Source organism: Typopeltis vanoorti, chromosome 12, assembly GCF_054136105.1.
Source record: "Typopeltis vanoorti isolate ZY-2024b chromosome 12, IOZ_Tvanoo_1.0, whole genome shotgun sequence".
Taxonomy (NCBI): Eukaryota; Metazoa; Arthropoda; class Arachnida; order Uropygi; family Thelyphonidae; genus Typopeltis; species Typopeltis vanoorti.
Genome location: NC_143560.1, coordinates 71,818,731 through 71,844,529, shown reverse-complemented (window position 1 = coordinate 71,844,529; position 25,799 = coordinate 71,818,731). Strand labels below are relative to the sequence as shown.

Below are 25,799 nucleotides of genomic sequence, written 5' to 3'. Positions count from 1 at the left end.
AGACAGCACTTGTAATATGTTTTTAGATGCTTTTATCAAACTTAAATCGACTACTATCAGTGATGTAAAAAAATACTGATCGATTGCGACTTTTTTTTTTAATCGAATTCTCTTGCTTTTCACATTTGGGGATATACGAAAAAGTTTCATTTTATGAAACTTTTTCGTATATCCCCAAAATTTTCGTATTTCGAAAATGTTGCTTTGGGAGGACATGGCCTGTTTAAATCTATACATTTCTGATCACAGTGATTTTTTTCATGACACATGTGGAGGATTTTCGTTTATTACTTCAAAGGGAGAGATTCTTTGGTTACTCGTCCTATGAGAGTGAACAATTTATAAAACATTTTTAATAAACTGAACGATAACAATCAACCTACTTTTATCTCGAGGAATGTGTCTAGAGGCTATTTGTTTGCCCTACAAATTATTTCTAGACTGTTTGGCGAAGTAAAGTACGTAGTTTATTTTTACGCAAAACTTTCTGAGGAACCGTAATAAAAGAAAAGATTTTTTGACACGAGAGTTACAAAGAATGTTGTGAGAGGAGTGCTGTCCTAGTTTTCTGAGTCCACATATAACTGCGCGACTTTCATAGCAAACATCCTGGTTCTCTCTTTCTCTTTCTCTCTCTTTCTAAAGAGAGAGCGAGCCAATTTTCTTAACTTCTGTAAATAGCTTTCTACACCCTCCTCAGACGTTTCTTACCTGGCTTCTCCGCCTCCGCAGATGCTTTACCAAAGTGGGACCTAAGGATGGAGGATGACATCGGAGAATGACACCAAAAATTCTCTCTCTCTCTCTCTCTCCTTGTTTTCTCTTCCTTAATCCCTTTTGATGCTAGTGAGTTTTCTTTCTGTATAGCGCAAAGTATTAACTAAATATGTTTAACAACTGATACAAAATGAGAGAAAATAGACCATAAATTTAATTCACTCGGAAGGAACTATTACTTTTTTGTCTCATTATAAAATTTTTTTCTTAGTTGTGTAGGCTTAGAAAGCCTATATTAATGTATTTTGATATGCATTACGATTAATGAAAAACTTACTCATTGTTCAATAATATAAAGCTTATTAAATGTTGTTTTATAATGCAACGGTTATTAATTATTAAATTAATCACATGTTCTTTTTAAAAAAAATGTTTTATCACGGATATCTAATTGCTACAGGGAATATACACAGAATATAAAAGTGTTAGCAGATACAAGTAGTGACAAAGCTTTACATGAATATACAGATTTCAATTTGCCCAGTGAGTCACATAAAAATATAATAAATAAAAATGACGATTTCTAGTTATTTCTAAAACATGATTTCCTTTTAAAAGCTGATTATTCCCATTCATTTTACCAATATACTATCAAACCCTAATAAAAATTAAATACAATGATGAAATTTATCAGAATGCAGTGATCAATCGTAATCTGGTGTTCTGATATTTCGATAATGAGGTAAATCATACTTACTGTAGAAATGATAGCTCACGTGAACTTTTTATTGTGATGCTAAAGAATTTATAGACGCACGTTAATTACCCAAGCATGACGAAACGAGTCGTGACTTTATGTGAATATTTCAATATCATGTTCCTGAGGCCATTACCAATTAGAAATATCATGAACTTCTTTAATAAAAGTAACTGTGAGTATACCGCTGACATTTCCTAATAAAGAATAGGTACAATGTTTTTACAAAATGAAGAATTTATAATGGCCACGTGATCACTGTGGTTCAGAAATATTAGCGACCATTTCCACAATGAAGAATCCTCAATCAAAATGTTCCATAATGCTCATCGACATTTGTGAAAAAATGGTTTATTTCCGAATGTCGTCAAGTGATGAATGCCTCGTTCGATAGAAAGATTATTCAAATGGTAAGCAGGTGCAAGTGTATCCGGAGAATCCCTCCCCCCCTCTCTCTCCCCTCAATCTGTTTTACTCATAACAGTTAAAGTAATATACAATAAATGATTATACGAATACCATATTCAGTGATTCAACATCTTGAAATTGTAAACACGAGTAGACTCTTGAAATTCATAGTTAAAAATCAATCTGAGACACACGGATAAATTGTGCTCGCCGTCGAGCCAGTTAATTGCATTCGAGTTAACATCGCAAGTAAATCATTTACTTGAAAGTCATTTATGGTCTGATAATAATAATTAATACATGAAACAGAAGAGCGTAAGTGAAAATAGTTTTCATATAAACATACAGAATGGTATCGTTGTGACGAGCTGATTGGACTTCTCTGCCATGTCTGAATTATGGCATTTATGCTATAGATTTGCAGAATCATTTTCCAATCCTCTTAGATAATGTCCCTCTTTCAATAAATAAAAAAATAAAGATTTGTAAACAGCTTGAGATAACATCTTCACATTTGAATAGGAACATCGCGCAATATATGAAGAAGCATTTTTTTGATGAGCAGGTCATGGTGGTCTTGGTATTAAGATGCCATGACTGTCTTGATATGTTGGTGTGGGGGAAGGTTTTATCGATAAGAAGGTTTATGAATGCAAGGCAAACACAAGAAAATAGTTAATTCGGCTAATTTTCGATAATTGAAGACATGTTACTAATGCAGTTCTTCGAAAGATTTACTTGTTCCATAATGGAATCAGAATCTAGATGGGGAAAAATATTCAAACTGATGAAGCTCATTTAGAAAATTTATTAAGCTGAGCTCAATATAATATGTTTACCAAACATACAGATTATTGAATTTGTTGAAGTCGATCTGTATTTCAAACCCACAGCTCCATGAAAGTGAATAACGGCAACATGTTCAGATATTTCTGACTGCAAATCGCCTCAGAGATAAGATCTTGAAGTAATGGAAAAAGTCACCGGGTATCCATTGTACAGCTCTATAATTCTACGTTAATTTTATTTAGAATTACCCATCCAGGAAGTCCATACGATTGATGGACATCCCGCAATGCTTAGTTGATAAAATACTACAACTTTTTAATGATTCTACGCGCTTCTCTATCTTGATTTTCATGAAGAAACACACACACACACACACACACACACACACACACACACACACACACACACACACACACACACACACACACACACACACACACACACACACACACACACACACACACACACACACACACACACACACACACACACACACACACACACACACTTTTTTCTGATTTCCAGATATACTCGTACAAATTTCTATGAATATCTGACAAAGTATTTTTTTTATTTTTAACTAAGTTTTTTATTTAACAAGTTAATAAAATAATGATACTATCATGAATTTGATATTAATAAATATATCTAGGCAACAATTTCAGTCTTAAAAAGAAATATTAGATAATATTCCGCATTATTTTAAAATTACAGCTTCTTGATCAAATTATGTAACCAAATATAAGCCTGCATCTTATACTAACAATAGGTATTTTGCAATAAAAACAAGGTCATTTATCAGGATTAAATATTAAATTATTTATTTTCTGTAAAATTATGATACCTATATATTCATTCATTGTATATATTTATATCTTTAAAACATTTTGCAGGATAAGATCCGACTCCTTCAGGACGATCTAGAATCAGAACGAGAGCTCAGACAAAGAGTGAGTTTCGTTTCTTTATTTTCTGATAATTTATTTCAATATTAGAAAAAATAAGATTAAACCAATAATTTTAGTATTATGCTATTTCTGAACCAAATGATGATTTGGTTCAGAAAACAAAATGTCGTTGTATCATGTTCAAATATAACTTTGAAATAAGAGATAATTAAAAGAAAAGATAAATCAGAAGTAGCAAGGTACAATGAAAATTAAAAAAAAATGTGAAATGAGAACAAGATAGAATTCGTCACCTAAACATAAGAGTGAAATAGAAATCATGCCTTCCTTTAAAATTTCCTTAACAGCAGCAGAGAGTGATAGAAATTCTCTAATCTAACTTTTCAAAGGCGCCAGTGAAGATCATGAAATAAAAATGTTCCAGAATGTAATCATCACCGGTTTCTGAAAGCCTAAAATATTGAAACATCCTATAGAATCTTTCGCGAGACAAATATGACAAAAAAAACCATGCCCTGGTTTTGATGAGATGCTTTTCCTGCGTGCAATGATCACTTCATATTTATGCTATTCTGAATTTACGATTCTTCATATTTGGTTTGTTCGAATCTCAGTACTTCATGGGAAGAGCATAAGCACTGATTTATTACACTTTCTGGTAAAGAATGAATAGGTATGTCTTCTTCTTCTTTCCAAAGTTATACAAATAACTAGGCGATCTCACTACTGTCTATTTGCATAGGTGATGTGTGTGTATGTACTTCCATATTATTACTGCATTTTGAACTAGATATAAACACGCATACTGAAAAACACTAAATACTCGTATTATTCTGTATACTATTATCGCATTAGAAAAAATGAGGCAGAGAGCATGAAAAGAAACAGAACATTGCAATTGTGATTGCATGTACACTGTTGAAAGAATGATCATTGGGAGTTACTTATTGAACATAATTATCGAACATAAAAGTAGGCAATTAATAAAAGTCAAAAGTGGCAATTAGAAAGAAAAGAAGAATTTCCTTTCCCAACCCACTACTCATACACGGTAGTAATGTACTAGAGGTTGACCAACCAACCAACCTCTTACGTATGGGCACAACTTTAAGAAAAAAAGAAAAGCGCTGTTATTGTTTCTCAACTAGACAATATCCGTGAATTCCACGATAATTTGAAATATAATTAAAAGACAAAATCATCGCTCGCAATGCACCAGTAACCTCATTCCACCTATTCCTATTTTGAGAATGTCTGAAGAATTACAAGTCTGATTGTTGGAACGGATTCAGAGAGAGAGACCCTGCACGTATAGATTTTCTTATTGAAAAATAGACATCATACCCGAAACTATTTCTTCTTCTTGCATCTTCACAATCAAATGCTAGAAAATTTCTACTGATAATGTTGTCCAGTCTGAATACATTTACTGGGAACTGTTGATGAGAATATCAGTATAGAAGGTACACTGATTCTGCATCGAGATGACTTTCTAAAGAGCTGGATTGCGATTGCAATATGAAATGGTATCTAAAGGTAACTTGTGAAACCATTCTAGTCAGAAAAATACAGGTAGAGTAATCTGCAATGTTCAGTGAAACCCCATAATCATACAATTGTTTTGGGTAATTGCATTGAACTTATGTGATTATCGACAGTTATGGTTATGTGGTTAGCTAGCGAAATTCGCTGCTCCCATTTACACCTTAAAAAGGAGCCAAGTCGCACTTATATCTTTGCTTAAAAAATACAATATTTATATACACAACTTTGTCAGTGTCTTTTGGTACTTTTCGCATATAATTCTGAACGAATAGTACGGCAAAGGTATGCATATTTTCCAGAAGTTCACAAAGTGGAATGCACAGCATCCTTCTGTACCTAATAACATTAGAGACAGAAAGAGGAATACAAATTATGTTTCATTAAAGCGTAAATTAGAAAATGTTTAACTTTCATCAACACTGACAATATCCAAGCCTATAAGGAATATTTTTACTGAACATGTCTTTTCTTGTAGAGAACATGATGAATTATAGAATATTTTATAAAATTGATGTTTTGATTTTTCCCTTTTGTTCGATATTTCTTGTTGTAGGAGAAAAGTTAATAGCCTTATTAAAATTAAAGTGTATATATTTGAAAGCCATTAGACTAATCCTTTCAGAGCTTCTAAATTCCAAATACGAAAAGCAACTTTAGTGTACAAGGTCCGTTAGGCACATTATCTTATCGCGAGTAGCCTTGTTGCAAGACTAAATATTTCGTTAAAAATATTTTATTTTTTTCTGCTTTGGAGAATTAAAACTTTAAAACTCGGATTTTACATTTCATGAAACAGACACACTGGGAGAACGCACAGACATAACATACTCCCTTCTGGCCTTAATTGTTTCTTTATAAATATTTAATTTTTTTCATAAATATTTAATTATGAATAAAATAACCCAAACCGTAACATGGTTTGCAAGCAATTTGAGTTTCTATTTTTATAGAACTCCCAGGCACTAATTTAGGTTATTATTATTATTATTATTATTATTATTATTATTATTATTATTATTATTATTATTATTATTATTATTATTATTATTTTACAGCATCTCCATGGAGACTCATCGCGGGAGACCTAAATCAACCATCATACACACAAATCCTATGATACCTCTCTTTGAATCCACTCACCGTCAGGGAACTCACAACTAATTCTGGTAATCCATTCTACTCACCACTCTTCACGCAAAGAAATCTGGTCCGCACACCCTTACTAACCACACTCTTACAGAATTTTCACGGATGGTCCCCATTTCTCTGACTATTTGTCATATATTTAAAAATTTTCACTTGCATTAATTTTATAAAACCTTTTTAATATCTTAAAAGTTTCTATCATGTCCCATCCCTTTTCCGCCTATCAACTAAACTTTGTAACCCACAAACCTTCATTCTATCCTCATAGGGAGTATTCCACAGATCTATTACCATCTTGGTCACTCATCTCTGAATTCTCTCGACTACCTCTTGGCCCCGAAGAAATCCAGATGACCAAATTTGTGCGCAGTAGTCAAGATGTGACCCAATCATAGCCTTATAAGGAGGGATAACAAACTTCCTTATCTTTACTTGTTAGTGTGTTTTTAAACATCCAAGTAATTCTCTGAGCTATTTTACCAACTTTTGCAATATGCCCCCTGAACTTGAACTTTTTGTCCACCATAATCCCTAAGTCCTTATTCTCATCAATTACCTGCAATCCAATACCATCAGTATGATATGCCATATGCAACATTTTCAACCCGAAGTGCATCTTATATTTTGCAACATTAAATTAATAATCATTATCCTTTTCCCACAATGCCAATTTATTTAAACCATCCTGTAGGATATCTACACCATCTTTACAACTATTGCTTTCCACAGTTTTATATCATCAGCAAACAACTAAATATCCTCTCTTAAATCTTTCCCTATGTCAGGGATGTACAAATTAAAGAGTATTGGCCCTAGTGCCACTTGAAATAGTGAATTAGTACTGTAGGCGTCCTGATTTTTTTCAAGTTTTAGTCAGTTTATTTATTTATCTTTAATATTTTTGTTTAGTTTTCCATAATCTAAATATACAATTGGGTGCTGCTATAGACCAGGTGATGGAAAAGATGGTGGTGACAGTATGCACAAGCAAATAGAAGAAATGGGTGGAAGGAGGGTGATTATTATGGGAGATTTCAACTATGGTCGCATTGATTGGAGTGAGGAGAGGACACACGGGAGGAAGGAACTGGATTTTATGCGGTTATTAAGGGATAACTATCTGCGACAGCATGTAATGGAAAATACTAGGGGTCAGAGAGTGCTTGACCTAGTAATTACATCTGAGGATTTGGCTGTAACAAATATGACCACATTGCCACCGATCGGTGAGAGTGATCATAGGGTCTTAACTTGGGAGGTGGCTAAAGGTGTAGAATTTTCAATTAAGACAGGGTACATGTGGAATTATCGGGCGGGAAAGTATGACAAGCTTAGGAGTTTGATTGGTTCAGTGCCATGGCATGTACAACTGCAAGGACTAGAAGTTGATAGTGCATGGGAGGTAGTTAAGAAGTGCTTGCATGAAGCAATGGCTGACTGTATACCTAGAGTCCGAATAATAAATCAAGTAGGGGTTAAATGGATGAATAACACCATTAAGCTTGAGTTGCAAAAAAAGAAACAACTATGGAGGGAATTTAAGGAGAAGGGTGACCGGCAGGCACATGAACGGTATAAAGCGCAGGCCAGAAGGGTGACGAGTGTGGTAAGAAAAGCAAAAAAGGATTACGAAAGAACATTGGCCATGCAGGCTAAAGAGAATCCTAAACAGTTTTTTAGATATGTAGCAAGTAAAAGAAAAAATGTACATGGCAGATTGATTTTAAAGAATGCCGATGGTAGGGAGGTAACTGAATCAGTTGAGATAGTTGAGTTACTGAGTGAGCACTTTGCAAAAGTATATCATCCAGGTGGTGACATTGCAGAAACGAATAAACCAGTAGATTATACGGGAATTGTGGTTAATGAAGTGGAGGTGAGTAGTCTATTGCATAACCTCAATGTCAATACATCTGTGGGATTGGATGGTATACCAGCTCGTGTTGTACGAGAAGCAGCTAAAGAATTGTCAGTACCCCTGACCATTTTGTTTAATTTGAGTCTCGGGTCTGGGTTAGTCCCGAGCGGGTGGAAAGAGGGGAAAATAGTTCCACTGCATAAAGGTGGTTCCAAGACTACTGTTGTAAATTACCGACCGATTAGCATATCAGGAATCATTGTCAAGGTCTTAGAGAAAATAGTCAAGAGGAAAATACAAGATTGGATAGAAGAAAATGGGATACTGTATCGGGGACAGCATGGTTTTGTGAAGGGTAGGTCATGCCTCAGTAACTTGCTCACGTATTATAACACAGTGACGGCTGAACTGGATAAGGGTAATGGGTTTACGGTGATTCTACTGGACCTTGCCAAGGCCTTTGACAGGATTCCACATGGAATTCTAATCAGTAAATTGCAACATATGGGAATGGACATAGGGTTGGTGAGATGGATAGGAGGGTGGTTGACGGAGAGATATCAGAGAGTGGTTTACTCGGGAGTAGAGTCCACAAGACGGCCTGTGACTAGTGGTGTGCCACAAGGATCTGTTCTTGGACCACTGCTGTTTAATTTGTTCATAAATGATATAGGAAATGATCTGAGAGGAACAGTTCATTTGTTTGCGGATGATGCGAAGTTGGGTAGGGCAATAGTGAATGCAGATGACGTCAAAATTTTGCAGGATGATTTGGATAGATTGGAGGTCTGGGCTAAGGAGAATGGATGTCAGTTTAATGTGGCAAAATGTAAGGTTATGCATTTTGGGGTGAAAAGATTGGCGGCAGTTTACTGCATTGGTGGAACCCTGCTCCAGGAAATTGATGAGGCACGAGATTTAGGAGTGTTGGTGGATAAGGAATTGAAATTTAGGGGACACATTGCAAAAGTGACCAAAACAGCTCATCAAATCACTTGGTTGCTGAAGAATACGTTGACAAGCAGAGACAAGCAGGTCATTGTTCCTCTCTATCGAGCCTTGATAAGACCCCATCTAGACTACTGTGCTCAGATTTGGTCACCTAGGTTTCTTCTTGATGGGGAGGAGGTGGAGAGGATCCAGAGGCGAGTGACCAAGATGATAGCAGGTCTGTGGAATGAACCGTATGAGAATAGGTTGAGGATTTGTGGGTTGCAAAAATTGGTTGATAGGCGGAGGAGGGGAGATATGATTGAGACTTTCAAATTACTGAAGGGTTTCTATAAAATTAATTCAGAAGGTATTTTTGAGAACAGGGCTGGTTGTGGGAGGACTAGGGGACATCCATGGAAACTGGGCAAAAGTGTGGTTAGTAAAGGTGTTAGAGCTGGGTTCTTTACTTTTAGAGTAGTGAATGAGTGGAATGCGCTCCCTGAGTCTGTAGTGGATGCTGTGACAGTGAATGAGTTTAAGGCGAGGTATGATAGATACTGTATGAATGTCAGATAGTTGTGATGAATATGATTTGGGGCCTCCCTCGATGAGTCTAATGACTCCCTGGAGTTGCCCGTAATAATAGTAATAATAGTAATAATCCGTATTCTAGAGACCAAACATGGAATTTTTTTAGGTAATCTCGTTCTCACAATCCATCTCTGACCTAAAGACATACACAAACATCAATGCCCACGGTGAAATCACAGTCTGTTGGAGAACGGGTATCTAACTGCTCGGCCAAACAGGTTGGCAATAATAATCAGCAATTATGATACTACTTCGCTAAGTAGTGTCATAATTGCTGTTGACATTATTCACATAACATTATTATGCGACTTCCACTCAGTATTAATGCAAGAGGAAAAAATATGCATGCATTCCCAAGTTCCAAAACACATCTGCTTATAAAAATAGTGAACTAGTGCTAGTGTTCACAAGTGAAGTAAAGAGCCTAAATGGTGCCAACTTGCAATAAAATGATCACATAATAAAAATACCTGATAATAAAATTATCACATTTTGAAATGCCTTCGTGAACTTATGAAAATACGGCGTCAAGAGAGTTGTCATGGTGCTACAGTAATTAAAAGATGCATTATTATTATCATTACGTGACACCTCCAAAGACTAATCGCAGAAGATTACTTGACTCCACACAACCCACTGCCTACACTTAAATTTCATCTTCACCCAACGACACTACCTACACACAACGCCTTCTAATAGTATTTTTATCTGTAATTTACGTGTGTGTGTGTGTGTGTGTGTGTGTGTGTGTGTGTGTGTGTGTGTGTGTGTGTGTGTGTGTGTGTGTGTGTGTGTGTGTGTGTGTGTGTGTGTGTGTGTGTGTGTGTGTGTGTGTGTGTGTGTGTGTGTGTGTGCCTAAGGCTGATTTTCCTGTATGCGAAATAAAAGACTCAAATTTGTAGGATAAAAAAATACCACTACCATAGTATCAGATCGGATAACCTACCTTCAACTGTAAAAGCCTATATAATTTTTTTTCCCTAAGAACGAGAATCGAACTCAAGTCTTTTCACACTGAAAGGCGCAGCGTTCCGCCATTCTTCAAGCGCTACGGAGAGGAAATTTTTTCCCCTACTTTTTCCTATTATGAAATGATGATGGATATTGATCTGTATCTGTGCTATTGATAATTTTTACTGAAAATCTGTTACTTTTTAGACTAGTTTCCATTAATTATTGCTCATATACAGATCAGAATTACACTTACAAAAAATATCTTTCCAGAGCGAGTGTTCTGGTTCTAATGAAAGCACAGTTTGAAACAACTATAGGTATCTAATCTTTTGTACTTGGGAGTAACATAAAAATATATCTAATGAACAATAAAAATTAATTCGATTTCTGAGAGTGCAATCTCCCAAATAAGTATTGCCCGATGCCTTTGTATGATAACAAAGACACTAATAAAGATACTTTTCAGTTTCTATTTTTAATAACATCATCACTAGAAGTATACCTTATTCGATATTGAGCCAAGTAGAAGGGGAAAAAAAGAGAGAATGAACAAGTAGGATGCTTTTAGTTGAACTTTGAACTTTAACTGTCTCTAAGAAAAGAAAGCTAAAATCATAAGGATAATTCTTATTTTTTTCTTATTAAATTCTCATCATCAAATGATTCCTCCCTTAAACTTCCTCATCTGAGTGAAGAAACTTTGAACTTTAACTGTCTCTAAGAAAAAAAGCTAAAATCATAAGGATAATTCTTATTTTTTTCTTATTAAGTTCTCGTCATCAAATGATTCCTCCCTTAAACTTCCTCATCTGAGTGTTCTATAAAATGATAAACCAACTATTCAGAGATATGATAACAGTGGTGAAGAAATGCTTTTGAAAAACAAACTCCCTAGGATATACTGATAAACGACCATTTATTGGTTCTAACTATAACTGTTAAAAATCTATTCAGGAGCGTGAAGAGCCCAGGAAAAATTCAAAGTCATAAACCGCACATCTTGGATAGCAAGGTTGCAAAGATTTATAATTAAAAAAAATACGTTTTACGTGTAGATTAAAAGTTGAATGTTTTTATAGGTCTTCGGATCTCATATAAAATATTCTAAACCTGTTATGCAAATGTGGCTCCTATTCTTTGTAAAACTTCTTTTGTGTATATTTCTTTAAAACTGCAATTCATTTATGTTCATATCGAATACTGACAAGATTTTTGTTGGCATTGTACTGGAATACCCTGTTTAAAATGTGTAAAGAATGTTTAAAAAATAATATAATATTTCAAGGAAAACAGCTCTTTTTTCCCGTTTATTCCTAGTTCAGTTTTATTTACTGTTTTCTCGTTTCTCTATTTCTCATTTTCAGTGTAAGTTTATTCAAGATAAAAAGGTCGTATCAGACGAAAATGTAGAATTTTTTTTTGCATGCTCGTGGTTTTTTCCCTGAAAAATAGCTCAAATGACGAGTGAGTGCACCCAGTCGCATAATCAGTATTTAAATTTGTATTATCACGTATAAAATATCAATAATAATAATAAAAAAAACTCACAGTAGACCTTTAATATACATACGAAACAAATTATTTTAATTAGAAGATGATAAGTACAAATGGTCTAAGACTGACAATCGTCCCTCAAACAGAAGAGTTGTTAGCTATACATATATGTCAGAAAAGAGTAGAGAAATAAGTATGGGAAAAAAAAAAAAAACATAAACAAATTTCGGATTTCCACAAAGTAAAAGTGGAAATCAGAACTGGCTAAAATTATTATATGAAATGTTACTGTAGCTCGGCGTCACATTTGAAATAACGTGCTTATATAAAAGTTGTAGAATATGTAAAAGTAAAATAAGCAAGCTAAGTTATTTTAAAACCTATATATTATGGTTAATAATTTAATCGATCATGATGAAACACAAAGAAATTAACTCCACAGCTATCCTGCATATCAGGGAACACGGCACTGCAAAAACAAATTAATTTAACATGTTTAAGTTCTGAACAAGCCATTATTTACGAGAGAGAGAGAGAGAGAGAGAACACAGTAAATTGCATTTCCAGTTTAACTTGAGAGTTTGGTGGTGCCCTCTCGTATTAGAATCCTAAACTACGTCAGGCAGAAGGTGAAAATGAATTAACGTAACTGTCCTTGATGTGCTACCCTCGCCACCCTACGTTTACATGTATAAGCACAACGGATGAAATGTGACGAAGCGGGTTAAAATTAGAATCATCATCGCCTGCCAGAAATAGACATAAAAGGCTAAGCCAACTATGACCAAACAGTCTTTCATCTGTGTGACACCAAACGATGGCAACCAACGCACAACTGGTTTCATATTTCTTAAACCCACATTCCTAGGAGGGGGGGGGGATGAGTCCTTCACATCAAATATCGAAATGAATTTAAAAATAATAAAAATCATGTTTGGGGGGGGGGAGAGAGAGAGAGAGAGAGAGAGAAGAAGAAGGAGAAGAGAATTTTGACAACCATAGAATTCACTTGTTTCTAATTTTAAACAGGTTAACAAGAGAAAAAGGAAAATAGTGATTGCTCATGTAAAGTCAAAAAGCAAACTATTCTAAAAATCGTTCCTATTTATCCAAAGTAATTGTTTAAATTGAATGCTCCGAAAACTAGAGAAAATATTGAAAAACAAAAAATTCCGAACGCATTGGATTCCTAAGCTGAAATTAGAATCTGCGCTGTGTTAAATTTTTCAACTATTACTACTACTACATCGACGCTGTTAATTTAAGCAGAATCACATGCTCTAAATGTTCTGGAAGCTTGATAACATTCACAAAATATTATTGTTGCACACTTTTTAGATAGGTTCCCAAAATTCATAAGTGCCTATTAGATTCAATTTCTCCGTTCATCCTTATGCACATTATTTCTGAACTATTACAGGATAGATTTTATTGAAATTCTAATATAAGGTGGAATTTGTAAAAAACATTCTTGGGCCAACTATGACCATTGCTTACGTATGAAATAAGGGACGTTTCGGATTTACAGAAAGCAATAATTCCCTTCCTTTTCGATGGAATAAATTAAATTTGATATTTCAGATCTCGACTAAAATTTCTCTAGTCATCTCACTTCTGGCTTCAGTCATACCATTTTAGTAAAATTAGACAAAAAAAAATGATATCGACCGAGATTTGCACTTTATTATGTGCATTTATACTTTATAGTTGATTATATTTATATTTATGTACTTAGTATTTTAGTACATAACCAAAAGATCACGGTACAATCGTTATGATAATGAATCTACGGGAGAATTCTGTTACGAAACGCACCTTTTTATGATTTTTTTGCAGTTATTTCCTTATTTGTTGCCTGTTATGGTTTTCATGTTTTCTAATTGTACAGAAACTATTAAATTCTTTGTATCTAGTGGAATTAAAATGGACAAATTGGAGGGCTTTCTTATTATGTGAACTGTATCATAGTCCACAACATTTTGAAATACAGTGGAAGTGCTCATTAACACTAAATTATGAGATTAAAAATTACTCTTTAACATTAACACATAAATAGTTATTTAAAATTTGATCAAAAATAAATGATTCGCTGAAATATATATTTCAATAAAATATTATTTTATTTTGGATTATTAGAAAGCAGAAAACATTTTAGGGTAGTAGGTCCAACAGCTGAAATTTCAATAAGAAGGAATCCAAAAAATAGATACCTCTCGTTTTATACTAGATAACTGAAAAGAAAAATAATACGATTTCTGTGCTTACCAATAACTGCATGAAATAATATTAGTGTTCAAAATATTCATTTCTGAATATAATCAATAATTTCTGAAAATATCGCTGTACATAATATGACCGGATAGTTGCTAAAATTGGAAACATAACATTATCTTTTTAAATAATTTATTTCTGGTTTCTCATTTACCTAATTTTTTTTGTCCTGGAAATCCCACTCTCTTCCGTCGTTAAACGTGAATTATTTTTTCTGACTAAATACGATTATGCATTTCGGTTTAATAATATACGCAACGGAAGAAACATTTTTCTTTACTTCGTCTGCACTCACCTTTTTCTTATTGCTCCCTCTAGTGTCCAAAGACGAACAGAATTCTCGTTAACTAAGCGCTTAATTTCTTAATAAATTTAATTTCATTCTGGAGATGAAAGAAAGCTTACGATGTTTACGCTTAGCTTACGATGTTTTTCTGTCTTGAAATGGAAAATCATGCAGATCATATCGTAGATCCAATTATGCAAATTTGTATACTGTACAAATTTACTTCTTGCGTATACAATAGCAGTAGTTACTTGTTTGGTATTTCATTAATCGCGAATAATTATTATGTAATTAACCAGTTTTATGAATTGTAAATGTTAATTTTATGCAATAATGATCATATCTGCAGATTTACTACTTAATAATTAGTCATAAAATTAATTTAGTGACAATAATTTATTATCCAGAGAATATTTACATACATACAGTAAAACAGTTAAACAACGTTATTATATTTTTGTTGAAATGTAATAAAAAAGAGTAATAAATAATAATAATAATAATTATTAGTAGTAGTAGTTAAAGTGATAGAAATAGCAATCTCTCTCTATCTCTCGAAGCCAACGTCTAGTTTATATGAAAATGTTTAAAAGTATTATTAAAATACATGATCTTTATTACGATTCATAATAATAATAATAATAATAATAATAATAATAATAATAATAATAATAATAATAATAATAATAATAATAATAAAGATCGGTAATGATAGCAAATTCCGACTGTGTAGTAGATAAACAAAAAACATGGACTATTCCGATTAGTTCTTACAGCAAGATTGCTCATACAGACTATAAACAAACGTATGATCGGATTGTAAAAGTTGTACACTGAAGTAGGAAATATGGTTTCCTAGCTTATAAAAACTCCATTGGAAACATACAATTGAAAAAGTTCTTGAAAATTAAAATGAAAAGATATTTGGACTTCGAAATTCACACATCTGGAACACAATATACCAGATATCACTGTAGTTGGACAACAGCATGTTGTTTACGGACTTCCCTCTAGCACAGTTGGAAGAATGATAGTATATTTCCCCCATTCGAGGATTAGAAAAGGCTTAAGTTAGATTCTTGTCATGATGAAAGGAGTTTTGATTATTATTATTAAACTGAAGGTGAGTTAGCCGATCCCATACAGAAGTAGCAGGGTTTTTCCTTCGGAAACTCGGGTTTTTTACCTCGCACATAGACAAATCGGCCATAAGATCAAACGGAGTTTACAGACAGAAAAACTGGTGATGGTGGTAGGCAGTAGATGGCGTTGTGTGTAGATGATGATGATGGTAGTGGCGTTCTGGGTAGTTGGCGGATAAATGGTGGAGAGGGAGAGTTGTCGAGTAGTGTCACATAATAATAATATCGGAGATGGTAGAGCAGAAAAGTGCATGAAAAATTGACGAAGTATGTAGATCTGTAAACTGAAATTTAATGAATTTAGAATAACGTGAAGTATGAATTTTTTAGTGAACATGTTTTTGGAACACATACTTTTTTTTTTCAAAATTAAATACGAATTACGTTTAATTACAAATACATATTTGAATATTTAAATTGAAGACGAGTATTTGAGTGCGTACTTTATATAAATAAATTAGTTTTCGTATATCACTTTCGTATTATTTTAGTATTAGAGAAGCATTTCTGACATTTTAATATAAAATACATCATAACTATGTCATTAAACTTCGGAAGTCCATAATATGAAGCGACGAATCAGTTATTACACCTTTTTTCGAACTGACCTGCTGGTGTGAGTTTGATGAAGGAGAACATCTTATACACGAATGTATCGTGCAGTTATGAAGCTTGGCGGCTTATATATAACGATCTGATCTCTTTGTATGGACTCGAAAGCTTTGATCGTGCAGGGAGGAATGAACACTTACGAATATGTAACACTTCGGGATTATGAAATACTTTCTAAAATGTGGCGGTTTTTCAGAACAAACTGTGTCTCTTTAAAACACAAAAGAAAGAAAGGTATTCGCAAAACAGACAACCCAGCAAATCGCCTTAGTTGCATCGACCATAATTCAACTCCGTGTAGCCTAATCCTAAATATCTTCGATTTCTGGGGCATTATGAAGAATGACATTCAAGCAATATGTTTGAGTCCTATCTGAATGATATGATAAGCATTATATTGCCAAAAGTGTCCAGACACCCCATTCTATCACTGGTGAATTTCTATTAGAGCTTCAGTTTTTGCCTTTTTGATGATTGAAACATTTATGAACTAATCTGAGATTCTATTAAACACCTGTATGCAAATTATGTAAAATCCATGGTTCTTTAGGTAATTGATATGTTGTATGACATCTTCTTATATAGCCATATGTGAAGATGTCATACAACATATGTTGTATGACTTGTCGGTTGGATCGATAATTGATAAAAATGTTGAATAAACATGGTAATGAAATTGCTTCTTGCGAATTTTGCAATCAGTCTAGCTTAGTTTATTTAATACCAGACGTTTTAAAATAGTTCAAGTAGAAACTAGGTTTTTATCCAGAGCCGAGTTACAATATCACATACGTCATCTGGCAGGATTATCGGTGTTTTATTTTTACAAAATCTGTATTGTGTGCTGGACATAACATTGAATTTTTAGATTGGAAGTTGTTTTGTCTTTTAATGGCAATTTTAGTGATCACAACCTTAATTTAAGCCTAATAGCATTTTGCATTATTGGACGATTAGATTTGAGTAGTTTATGTATTTTGAGTTTATGTATTTATGTATTTGAGTATAGTGGGAATAAAACAGCATAAAATAACTTCTCTAGGTCATACTTGATTAAATCTACAAAATGCTTTAAATTTACTATTTGAGATGCTGCATCCCGGTTGCTTGGCATTTTGGGGGAAAACAAAAAGAGTCTTATTTGGTGTCTTAGTTGTGACGACAGTTGATCTTTGATCTTTGAAAAGCTGATATTGTTTGCATTAGATTTGTTCCTTTAAAGTGTTTTTTAAATCTATGCGATAAATGTTTTTAGGACATACTAAACTTGGGAGTAATTATTGGAAGTCAGAAAGCTAGGGTTATTTTTAATACTAAAATTTTAGTATTTAATTAAATATTTTAACAAATGAAACATAAATTAATTAAAAGTAAATATTTTAATTAAAAAGACAAACTAAATTTATTAGAACAGGAACCCACACACATCAAGATAAGTTATATTTTAATTTTATGTTCGCTTACATATTTTAATTTAATATTTAGAGATTTTTTAAATGTGTGCCATCTTTCACATATGCATTCAAAAAAATATCCACTTACTTCAAAGGCATTCTTTGCTGTATATTTCTCTACAGATACTTTGCAGTATATTAGGAAATATCTTTAATTAATTTACCATTTAATACTTGTAAAAATGCATGTACCAAAGATCGAAAATTAATAATCCTATGTGGACCTGCTTTACCAAAAATCGTATTCTGTATGATCGTAAAGTTTTTTGGAATTATACTTGCAAAAGTTTCTCAAGTTCAATTACTTTAAATTATTAAAAGTACATTTACATGCTATACTAATGTTGATAAAATGAAAGAAATAATATTCTCAGATTTTTGTATTTATGCATTATGTAAGACATTAATTCATTCGATTGTTTGTTTGGTCAGATTGAGCGTGAAAGGTCAGATCTGACGGTGAATTTGATGCAGCTTTCAGAACGCTTGGAGGAGGCTGAAGTTGGCAGCGAAAGCCAGGCAAGTATTAGTTTGTGTTTTCAATATTTTTACAAGAGTACATAAAACAGAAAAAAAAAAAACAGTTTTAAAACAATTTTGCTCCCTTAGAGAAATGTGGAACTCTGAAAAACTCACAAGGAATTTTTTAATTAAACTCATATCGATGTCCATAATTTCAGTTATGGACGCTGTTGTAATTTTTGTATTAATGCATTAAAAAGACAACAAAACAGTTAAGAAATATAAAACAACGCATTTCATTTCACAGAGCACACATTATACCGCTGTGTTAACCGATTCCATCGCATCAGTTAAAATAATCATAAGAGGAAATTAAAACCTATATAAAATCAATTTCTTAATACTACCATTAAAATCTTCATTCATGATAATTATAAATCGCTCGAAATATTTCCTGGAAGCTATACTTCTAAGATACTATCATAGAATCCTGTTCATTCCGATCTTGCTCCTCCTCCTCCTCCTTACATGCTAAGATGGAATGGCTTTCTTGCACTCTCACACATTAATGCTGTAATGTGAAGTTTTCTCGATTGCTTTCATTTTTTTTTTTTGACATGGAACCACTGATACCATCTGTTCACTCTATCAAAATTCTCATGTCAAGCTTTGATTAAATGTTTTATTTTCATCTTTCGAATCTGCATATATTTGAAATGTCATCTGTCAGATTTCTCTAAACTTCATTTGAACATTACATATTATACTGTTAGTTTTTATTGCTTTCCCTGTTATTCTGCATAAATTATTGAACTCATTCCTTACCATATAAGCTTTACTAGTTGAGCTAAATAATAATTTCCATATTTAATTTTTCATCTTCACTAATAATTGTACTTAAGTAGCTTATGTATTCTATGAGGTTCATTGAAAACGCAAGTGATGTTTTGGCAAGTATTAGTTTTTTAGCAGATCTTTTTAGTCTACTTATTGGTTATGTTCATTTCAAATTAGTTACAGCAATTTGATAAGTAAAGATTTGGATGGAATTTTCTTTTTTTTTTAATCGGTATAACTGGCGAGAATAAGTATAAGAATTTATAAGAATGTAAATAATCAACTGTGTGTACTGTATATTGTTATTCTCGAGATGAATATATCATTTCCTGAGTGAGATTACCATAAAATTGATTTTGCACTTCTTGTTAATTTATTTTTAACGGTATTAATGAGAACACAGACTTTTATAAGAAAATAATTAATATTTATTAACTTATTTGCTGATATTTCGCTGATGTTATATCCAGCATCTTCAGAGCTCAAAAAACTGGATATATCAGTGAAATATCAGCAAATAAGTTAAAAAATAGTAATTATTTTCTTATAAGTCTGTGTTCTCATCAATACCGTTAAAAATAAATTAACATGTACGGCGAACACATAAGCCTTTCCACGCCTTTATATTGTTCTACAAGAGGATCTTACTCAGCTAATAAGAGCAACCCCACCTAGTATTAAAATCCTGATCCATATAGAAGTCAGCTATTTCACACACATCAGAAAGCATTTTTGTTTTTCGAGCTATCTTAATTACATTCCTGATTCATTTTATAAGTAAAGGAATAATAGTTAGCGAAAACTATTTCTAATGTTGTCATATTTATATAAAAGAAATATATATTGAATTAAGATATTTAGCTGTAATAAATGACTTTAGCGGCCTATTCCCTATTTCTTCGAATTTTTGCAATACGTAGAAGAAATAAAATATTATAAACCATTAGTATGATTGAAGCCATAAAAGTATAAACAAAAGTCTCCATTTATTAACGTTCTTATTAGAGTAATTGGGATCAGCGTGTAAGAATAACTTCGGCAATTCGATAATAATAATAATAATACCTTTAGAGAACAATATTTTGGCAAAGTGAAAATGTTTCTGAATAACCTTGTGCTCTGTACGCTTCAAACAAGTTTATTTCTAATTAAAAACGTCTAACTTTAGGAAAAGGGAGAGAACATCTATATCAGGCAATAAGATCCTATGTAAAAATTATCTGTCATCGTTATGTTATGCTATTGTAGAAATGAGCATTATGATACACACTTACATGTACAAATACATATTTTATTGGTTGTCATTCTAATATTTTTTCTCCTTAGGCGGAGCTCAACAAGAAGAGAGATACTGAGCTGTCCAAATTAAGGAAGCTATTAGAAGATGTGCACTTGGAGAGCGAAGAAACAACTCATCATCTTAGGAAGAAGCATCAGGAGTCTATTGCTGATCTACAGGACCAATTAGACCAGAGCAATAAACACAGAACCAAGTATGTTGCTTTTATTGCATGAGCAAATATCTCAATGAGTGATTTTAAACTGATTCGTTTGACAAAAAATGTTTCATGATTAACTTGTGACTACTTCTGTAGGATTCATTTCTCAAAAAACAGCCAAATAAATACGCAATTATGCTGACAACCAATCGGTCTTCCAGAAGATCGATTGGTTGTCAGATTGGTGATCGATTGGTGTCACACACACACACACACACACACACACACACACACACACACACACACACACACACACACACACACACACACACACACACACACACACACACACACACACACACACACACACACACACACACACACACACACACACACACACACACACACATCGATAAAAAAAACGTTTATAATTTCTTGCGAAAAAGCAATGCGTAGATAAATGCATAAATAATGCAATAGCTAGAGATTAAATATTATAATAAAAACTATTTTTTTTTATCTTATTTAGGATTGAAAGGGAGAAACAAAAATTCCAAGCAGAAGTATATGAGCTTTTAGCCCAAGTCGAAAATGCCAACAAGGATAAGGTAAGATTTCCATGAGAAATTTAATTACACAATCGTTTCATGAAAATAAATAAATAAAGTAAATACAATGGACGTAAATTTCTTAATATGATAGACTATCTGGATATTAATTCAAACGTTTACGGTATCGCTTCAAAGAATACGTACAAATCTCCCCTACACTGTAGCTTCAAATTTGCTGCCGAAACTGCAGATATTTCTAGTACCTACACCTTCTGTCCAAAAGGAAACCGAACTTTTCGAAAATAGAAGAAACTAGTGGCGCCACCTATTGTATCTTTTTGTTGTCCAAAGTGGCAACCTTCATTAGTGTTATGTCAACTGTTTATGACATTCGTTTCATTAGAAGCCGAGTTATAGTGCCAAGAGTGGCAGTGTGTTTTGACGAACGGTCGGTCGTCACGATATTCATTCCGTACGCGACGAATTCTAGCTATCCATCGCTTCAAAACTTCGAAATAAAACTCACTATTGACCGTTTGGCCAGGCGGAAGGAATTCTTTATGGATAATGCCCTAGGAATAGTAGAAACAAATCAGCATTGTCTGTATTTTTGACTTCTCCAAGCGACTTATTTTCGGATGCCCCTCTTCTGGTGGTCTCCACTCAGCACTCTGGCATTTTGTTTCTGGCTCATACTCAAAGTACTACGTTTCGTCACCGATAACGATCGTTTCAAGGAAGTTTCAGTCCTTACGAGAGGTTTTAATGAGGTCCTTGCAGTGTTCAATTCGATACATTTTTTGGTCGTCGGTCAACTGGTGGGAAACAAATCGCGAACTCAATTTACGAAGGCCCAAACTCTCGGTCAAAATGCTGTGCACAGTTGATTTTGGAATCCCCAATTCATCTTCAATCAATCTCACGGACGATTTCGGGTTTTCTTTGATGAAATCACGCACTTTTTGTTTTGGATGTTAACTTCGCTCAGTCCAGTTTTTGGATGGCCCGGCTTTTCGCGTCTTCAAGCGTCTCGCGACCACTTTGAAATCGCTTGAACCACTCGTAAACTTGAGTACGGGATGAGCTTTCATTGCCATATGCTTTTTGAAGCATTTGATGCGTTTCGGTAAAACGTTTACCAAGTTTAACAGAAAAGTCAATCGCGGCCCTCTGTTTGAAACGCATTTTCCGACCGTTCGTCAAAACACACTATCACTCTTGGCACTATAACTCGGCTTCTAATGAAACAAATGTCATTAACAGTTGACATTACACTAATGAAGGTTGCTACTTTCGACAACAAAAAGATACAACAGGCGGTGCCACTAGTTTCTTATATTTTCGAAAATTTCGGTTTCTTTTTGGACAGAGGGTGTAGTGCGCTTATTATACATTTTCTTGACGTTGATGGCCACCCAAGTATGAGGATCATACTTGGGTGGCCATCATATTTTCCTCAGTTAAACTGATAGTACTCAAAGATTTTGTTATGCCCCATAGGCACATTTGCTACAATGGCAAGTGAAATATGTGATTTACAGAAAACAACATCTGAAAATCACATATTTCACTTGCCATTTGCTAATTAAAAAAAAAAAACGAAATTTAGCACGAATACATTGCTCTACACTTTCAGGTAAAAATTGACATAAAAAATCTTTATTGCCTTATCATAGCTGGCCGACATTACACAAAGATCAGTGTCCTATGGTTAAAGTTACCTATGTCTTCACAGACATGTTGCGTACAGTCTTAAAAATGAACACAGTTGATATTAAGTGTAGCTCAGTAGAAGTGGAGTTTGCACACTACAGCGCTTGACCGCACGAAGAAAGGATTTGGTGGTTCAAATCTAGTCGCCGACTAGCGAAATTTTTCTAAGCCTTTTTTCGGCCGGTTCCCGAGTTAGTCGATCTCTGGCACGGGCCAGCGGGTTTTTTCTCCCGGAAAATCGGGTTTTTCGTCCCATAAACTCAAGAAAATCGACCGTAGAACCCACACTATTTTCAGACATTAAAAATATTGTGTTAGGGTTAGAGACCACGAGATGGCGGCACTAGCTTGCCACCTTCTTCACTGCGTACCGATGAATCAGTGATAGCCTTGGGCCAGCTATCTCTCTGATTGGCTACCAGTGGAGATTGAACTGCCCACTCAGTCTCCAAAAGTTAGATAGGGTAAATGGCCCCACCTACTCCCTATACGGGAACAACATAGGCGTTAGCTTAGCTGATGAAGAAAAAAAAATTTTTAACGATTAACATTTCTGACATAAAGGGTGAAGCAAAATGCTTTTCATACTCCCCGCTATCTGATAGGGAAACAGTGAGTGGAAAAAATTATGAGCCAATTGCTCGCCCTGAGCGGGCTTGGAGATTAAACATCAGAGTTAGAGTTTAAGATGGCTTTTGGTCTTTTACGTTTGAAGTAATCTGTTACTTCGTAATTTGCAGCCAGTTGAAACAGTTTGTTGGGGTGTACAGATGCTTTTGAAAAGAACTTTGTTGCCTATAGTTTGCAGGAAAGTGTAAATATAGGGATATCTGTGTCCCGATTGAGTTGCACATTTCTGACGAACCATGGAACGTTTAGGATCATACGTACATATTTATTTTGTACTCGTTGTAATTCGTTTTAGCATTGCAATTACCTTTTGAGTTGTATTTGCAATCTTTGCCAGATGGCCCCTAAACTTTAACTTCCTATCTATTAACACTCCACGATCCCTAAACTCATCAGTTTCTTCTAGCCAAATCCCACCAATATAATACGACATTGGATAGCTAATCATGCCTAAATGAATAACTTTCCATTTTCTGAGATTGAACTGAGACCCATTTTTCCCATGCCCACAATTCCAGCCTATTCAAATCATTCTGCAAAGACTGCATATCAGCAGCATTCCTGATTACCCTACCTATCTTTGCATCACCAGAAAATAACTGTATGTCACTTGTCAAATCCTTCTCAATATCATTAATTCGCAATATAATTAAAATTAATTATAATAAAATAAAAAGAATTAAATTTGATTTGATTGGTACAAGTTCATTTCTCTTGCATTGTATGTTTGTTCTTTAGCTTGCTGCTCAGAAAACCGTAGAAAAATTAGAAATCACCATCCATGAAATGAACATCAGAATTGAGGAACTGACCCGGACGGTCAATGAAGTGTCAGCCCATCGGTCCAGATTGAGTTCAGAGAATGTTGAGTTGATGAAGGAAGTCCAGGAATATAAAGTATCTTTAGATAATGTCAACCACTTGAAGTCTCAGTTAGCTACCCAGTTGGAGGAGACCCGTCGCAGGCTGGAAGATGAGGAACGGGTAAGACATCGAGTTCTACGCTATTCCGTATTTCTTATGTGTCACTCTTAGATAAAAAAAATGCCAGTGGTGCAAGAAAATGTAGAGTAAAATTTAAATTAATATTTTTATAAATTTCAATGAATCAGTTGAAAGCAGACGGAATAAATTACGATTACTGATTGGTGTTTATTAATTCTTCAGAGGCGATCCACTATGGAACAACAACTCCACACCCTAGAAGTGGAAGTCGAGTCCCTTAAGGTTCAACTGGATGAAGAAGGAGAAATCAGGATGGATCTCGAGAGACAGTTATCTAAGGCCAATGGCGACGCAGCAGCATGGAAATCGAAATATGAAGCCGAATGTCAGTCTCATGCTGATGAAGTAGACGAACTGCGGTAAGGCCTAAAAATTGACATTTTATAAACAATAGCAATTAGCTTATAATAAGGGAAATAAGAGATCCATTTCCCCATTAACTCTGGTTTCGTAATGCGGTGGTTGTTATTTATTACACAAATATTACATAAGGGGCTTATTTTTTTCCACAATATTTTCCCCAATCCCACATTTCTTTTAATCCCGTTGCTTTTTTGATTAAAATACTCAACGTAATTTATTATATCCTACATTTTTGTTTCTATTAGAACAGGGTTTTATGGAACATGTTGTCTAATGTACATAAATAAGAAAAAAACCATTCACATTTGTTACATTAATTAAACACTTAAATATCTCTATGCTTTTAAAAATTAAAATGTCGAGAGGTTAATGACCCTTTCTAATTTTATGATTTATGATTAAGAACCGCAAAATTAATCCGTTTCATGAATTACAAAATTAATTCCAAAACCAAATGAGAAGAAGTAGCTGTTTTGTGACCTATTATGAAAGATTTCTAAACTAAATACTTATGAAAACATGCTGAACTGCGGTAAAATAGTGATAAGGGATTAAACTGTTCGACAATTTCGATGTTTTTCCCCTTTTTTTATTTTTATTATCATTTTGGCGCTTGAACACACAAAAAAGCTCCCAAAATTTCAACCATGTCATTATTAATAGGAAAACAATATTATTGTTTTCTTAATTATATCACTAAATATTTTGTGCCTTTATAAACATGTTTATGTTCGGTACCATTTCAGTTATCCAAATATCTTAAAGATCTTAATATTGTGGTTTTGCATGAACTACCAATTAGATCTCGAAAGGCAGATTGGAATATTCAGTTTAACTCTTATTTTAGAGCAATGTTTCTCAAACTTTTTTCGACTACGGAACACTTCACAAATCCTGAAATTTTCACGGAACACCTTGGTTATTTTGTAATGTA

General features: G+C 33.9%; 1 protein-coding gene across 1 annotated transcript in view; it reads left to right on the top strand.

Moving 5' to 3' along the window:
- Positions 1 to 25,799, top strand: part of LOC150100879 (paramyosin-like) — a 73,703-nt gene that overhangs the window by 14,823 nt on the left and 33,081 nt on the right. The window contains exons 2-7 of the mRNA XM_090402058.1: positions 3,565 to 3,621; positions 18,298 to 18,384; positions 20,491 to 20,657; positions 21,133 to 21,211; positions 24,236 to 24,481; positions 24,665 to 24,861. Coding sequence (XP_090258184.1) covers positions 3,565 to 3,621; positions 18,298 to 18,384; positions 20,491 to 20,657; positions 21,133 to 21,211; positions 24,236 to 24,481; positions 24,665 to 24,861 — 833 coding nt within the window. The remainder of the gene's footprint in view (positions 1 to 3,564; positions 3,622 to 18,297; positions 18,385 to 20,490; positions 20,658 to 21,132; positions 21,212 to 24,235; positions 24,482 to 24,664; positions 24,862 to 25,799) is intronic.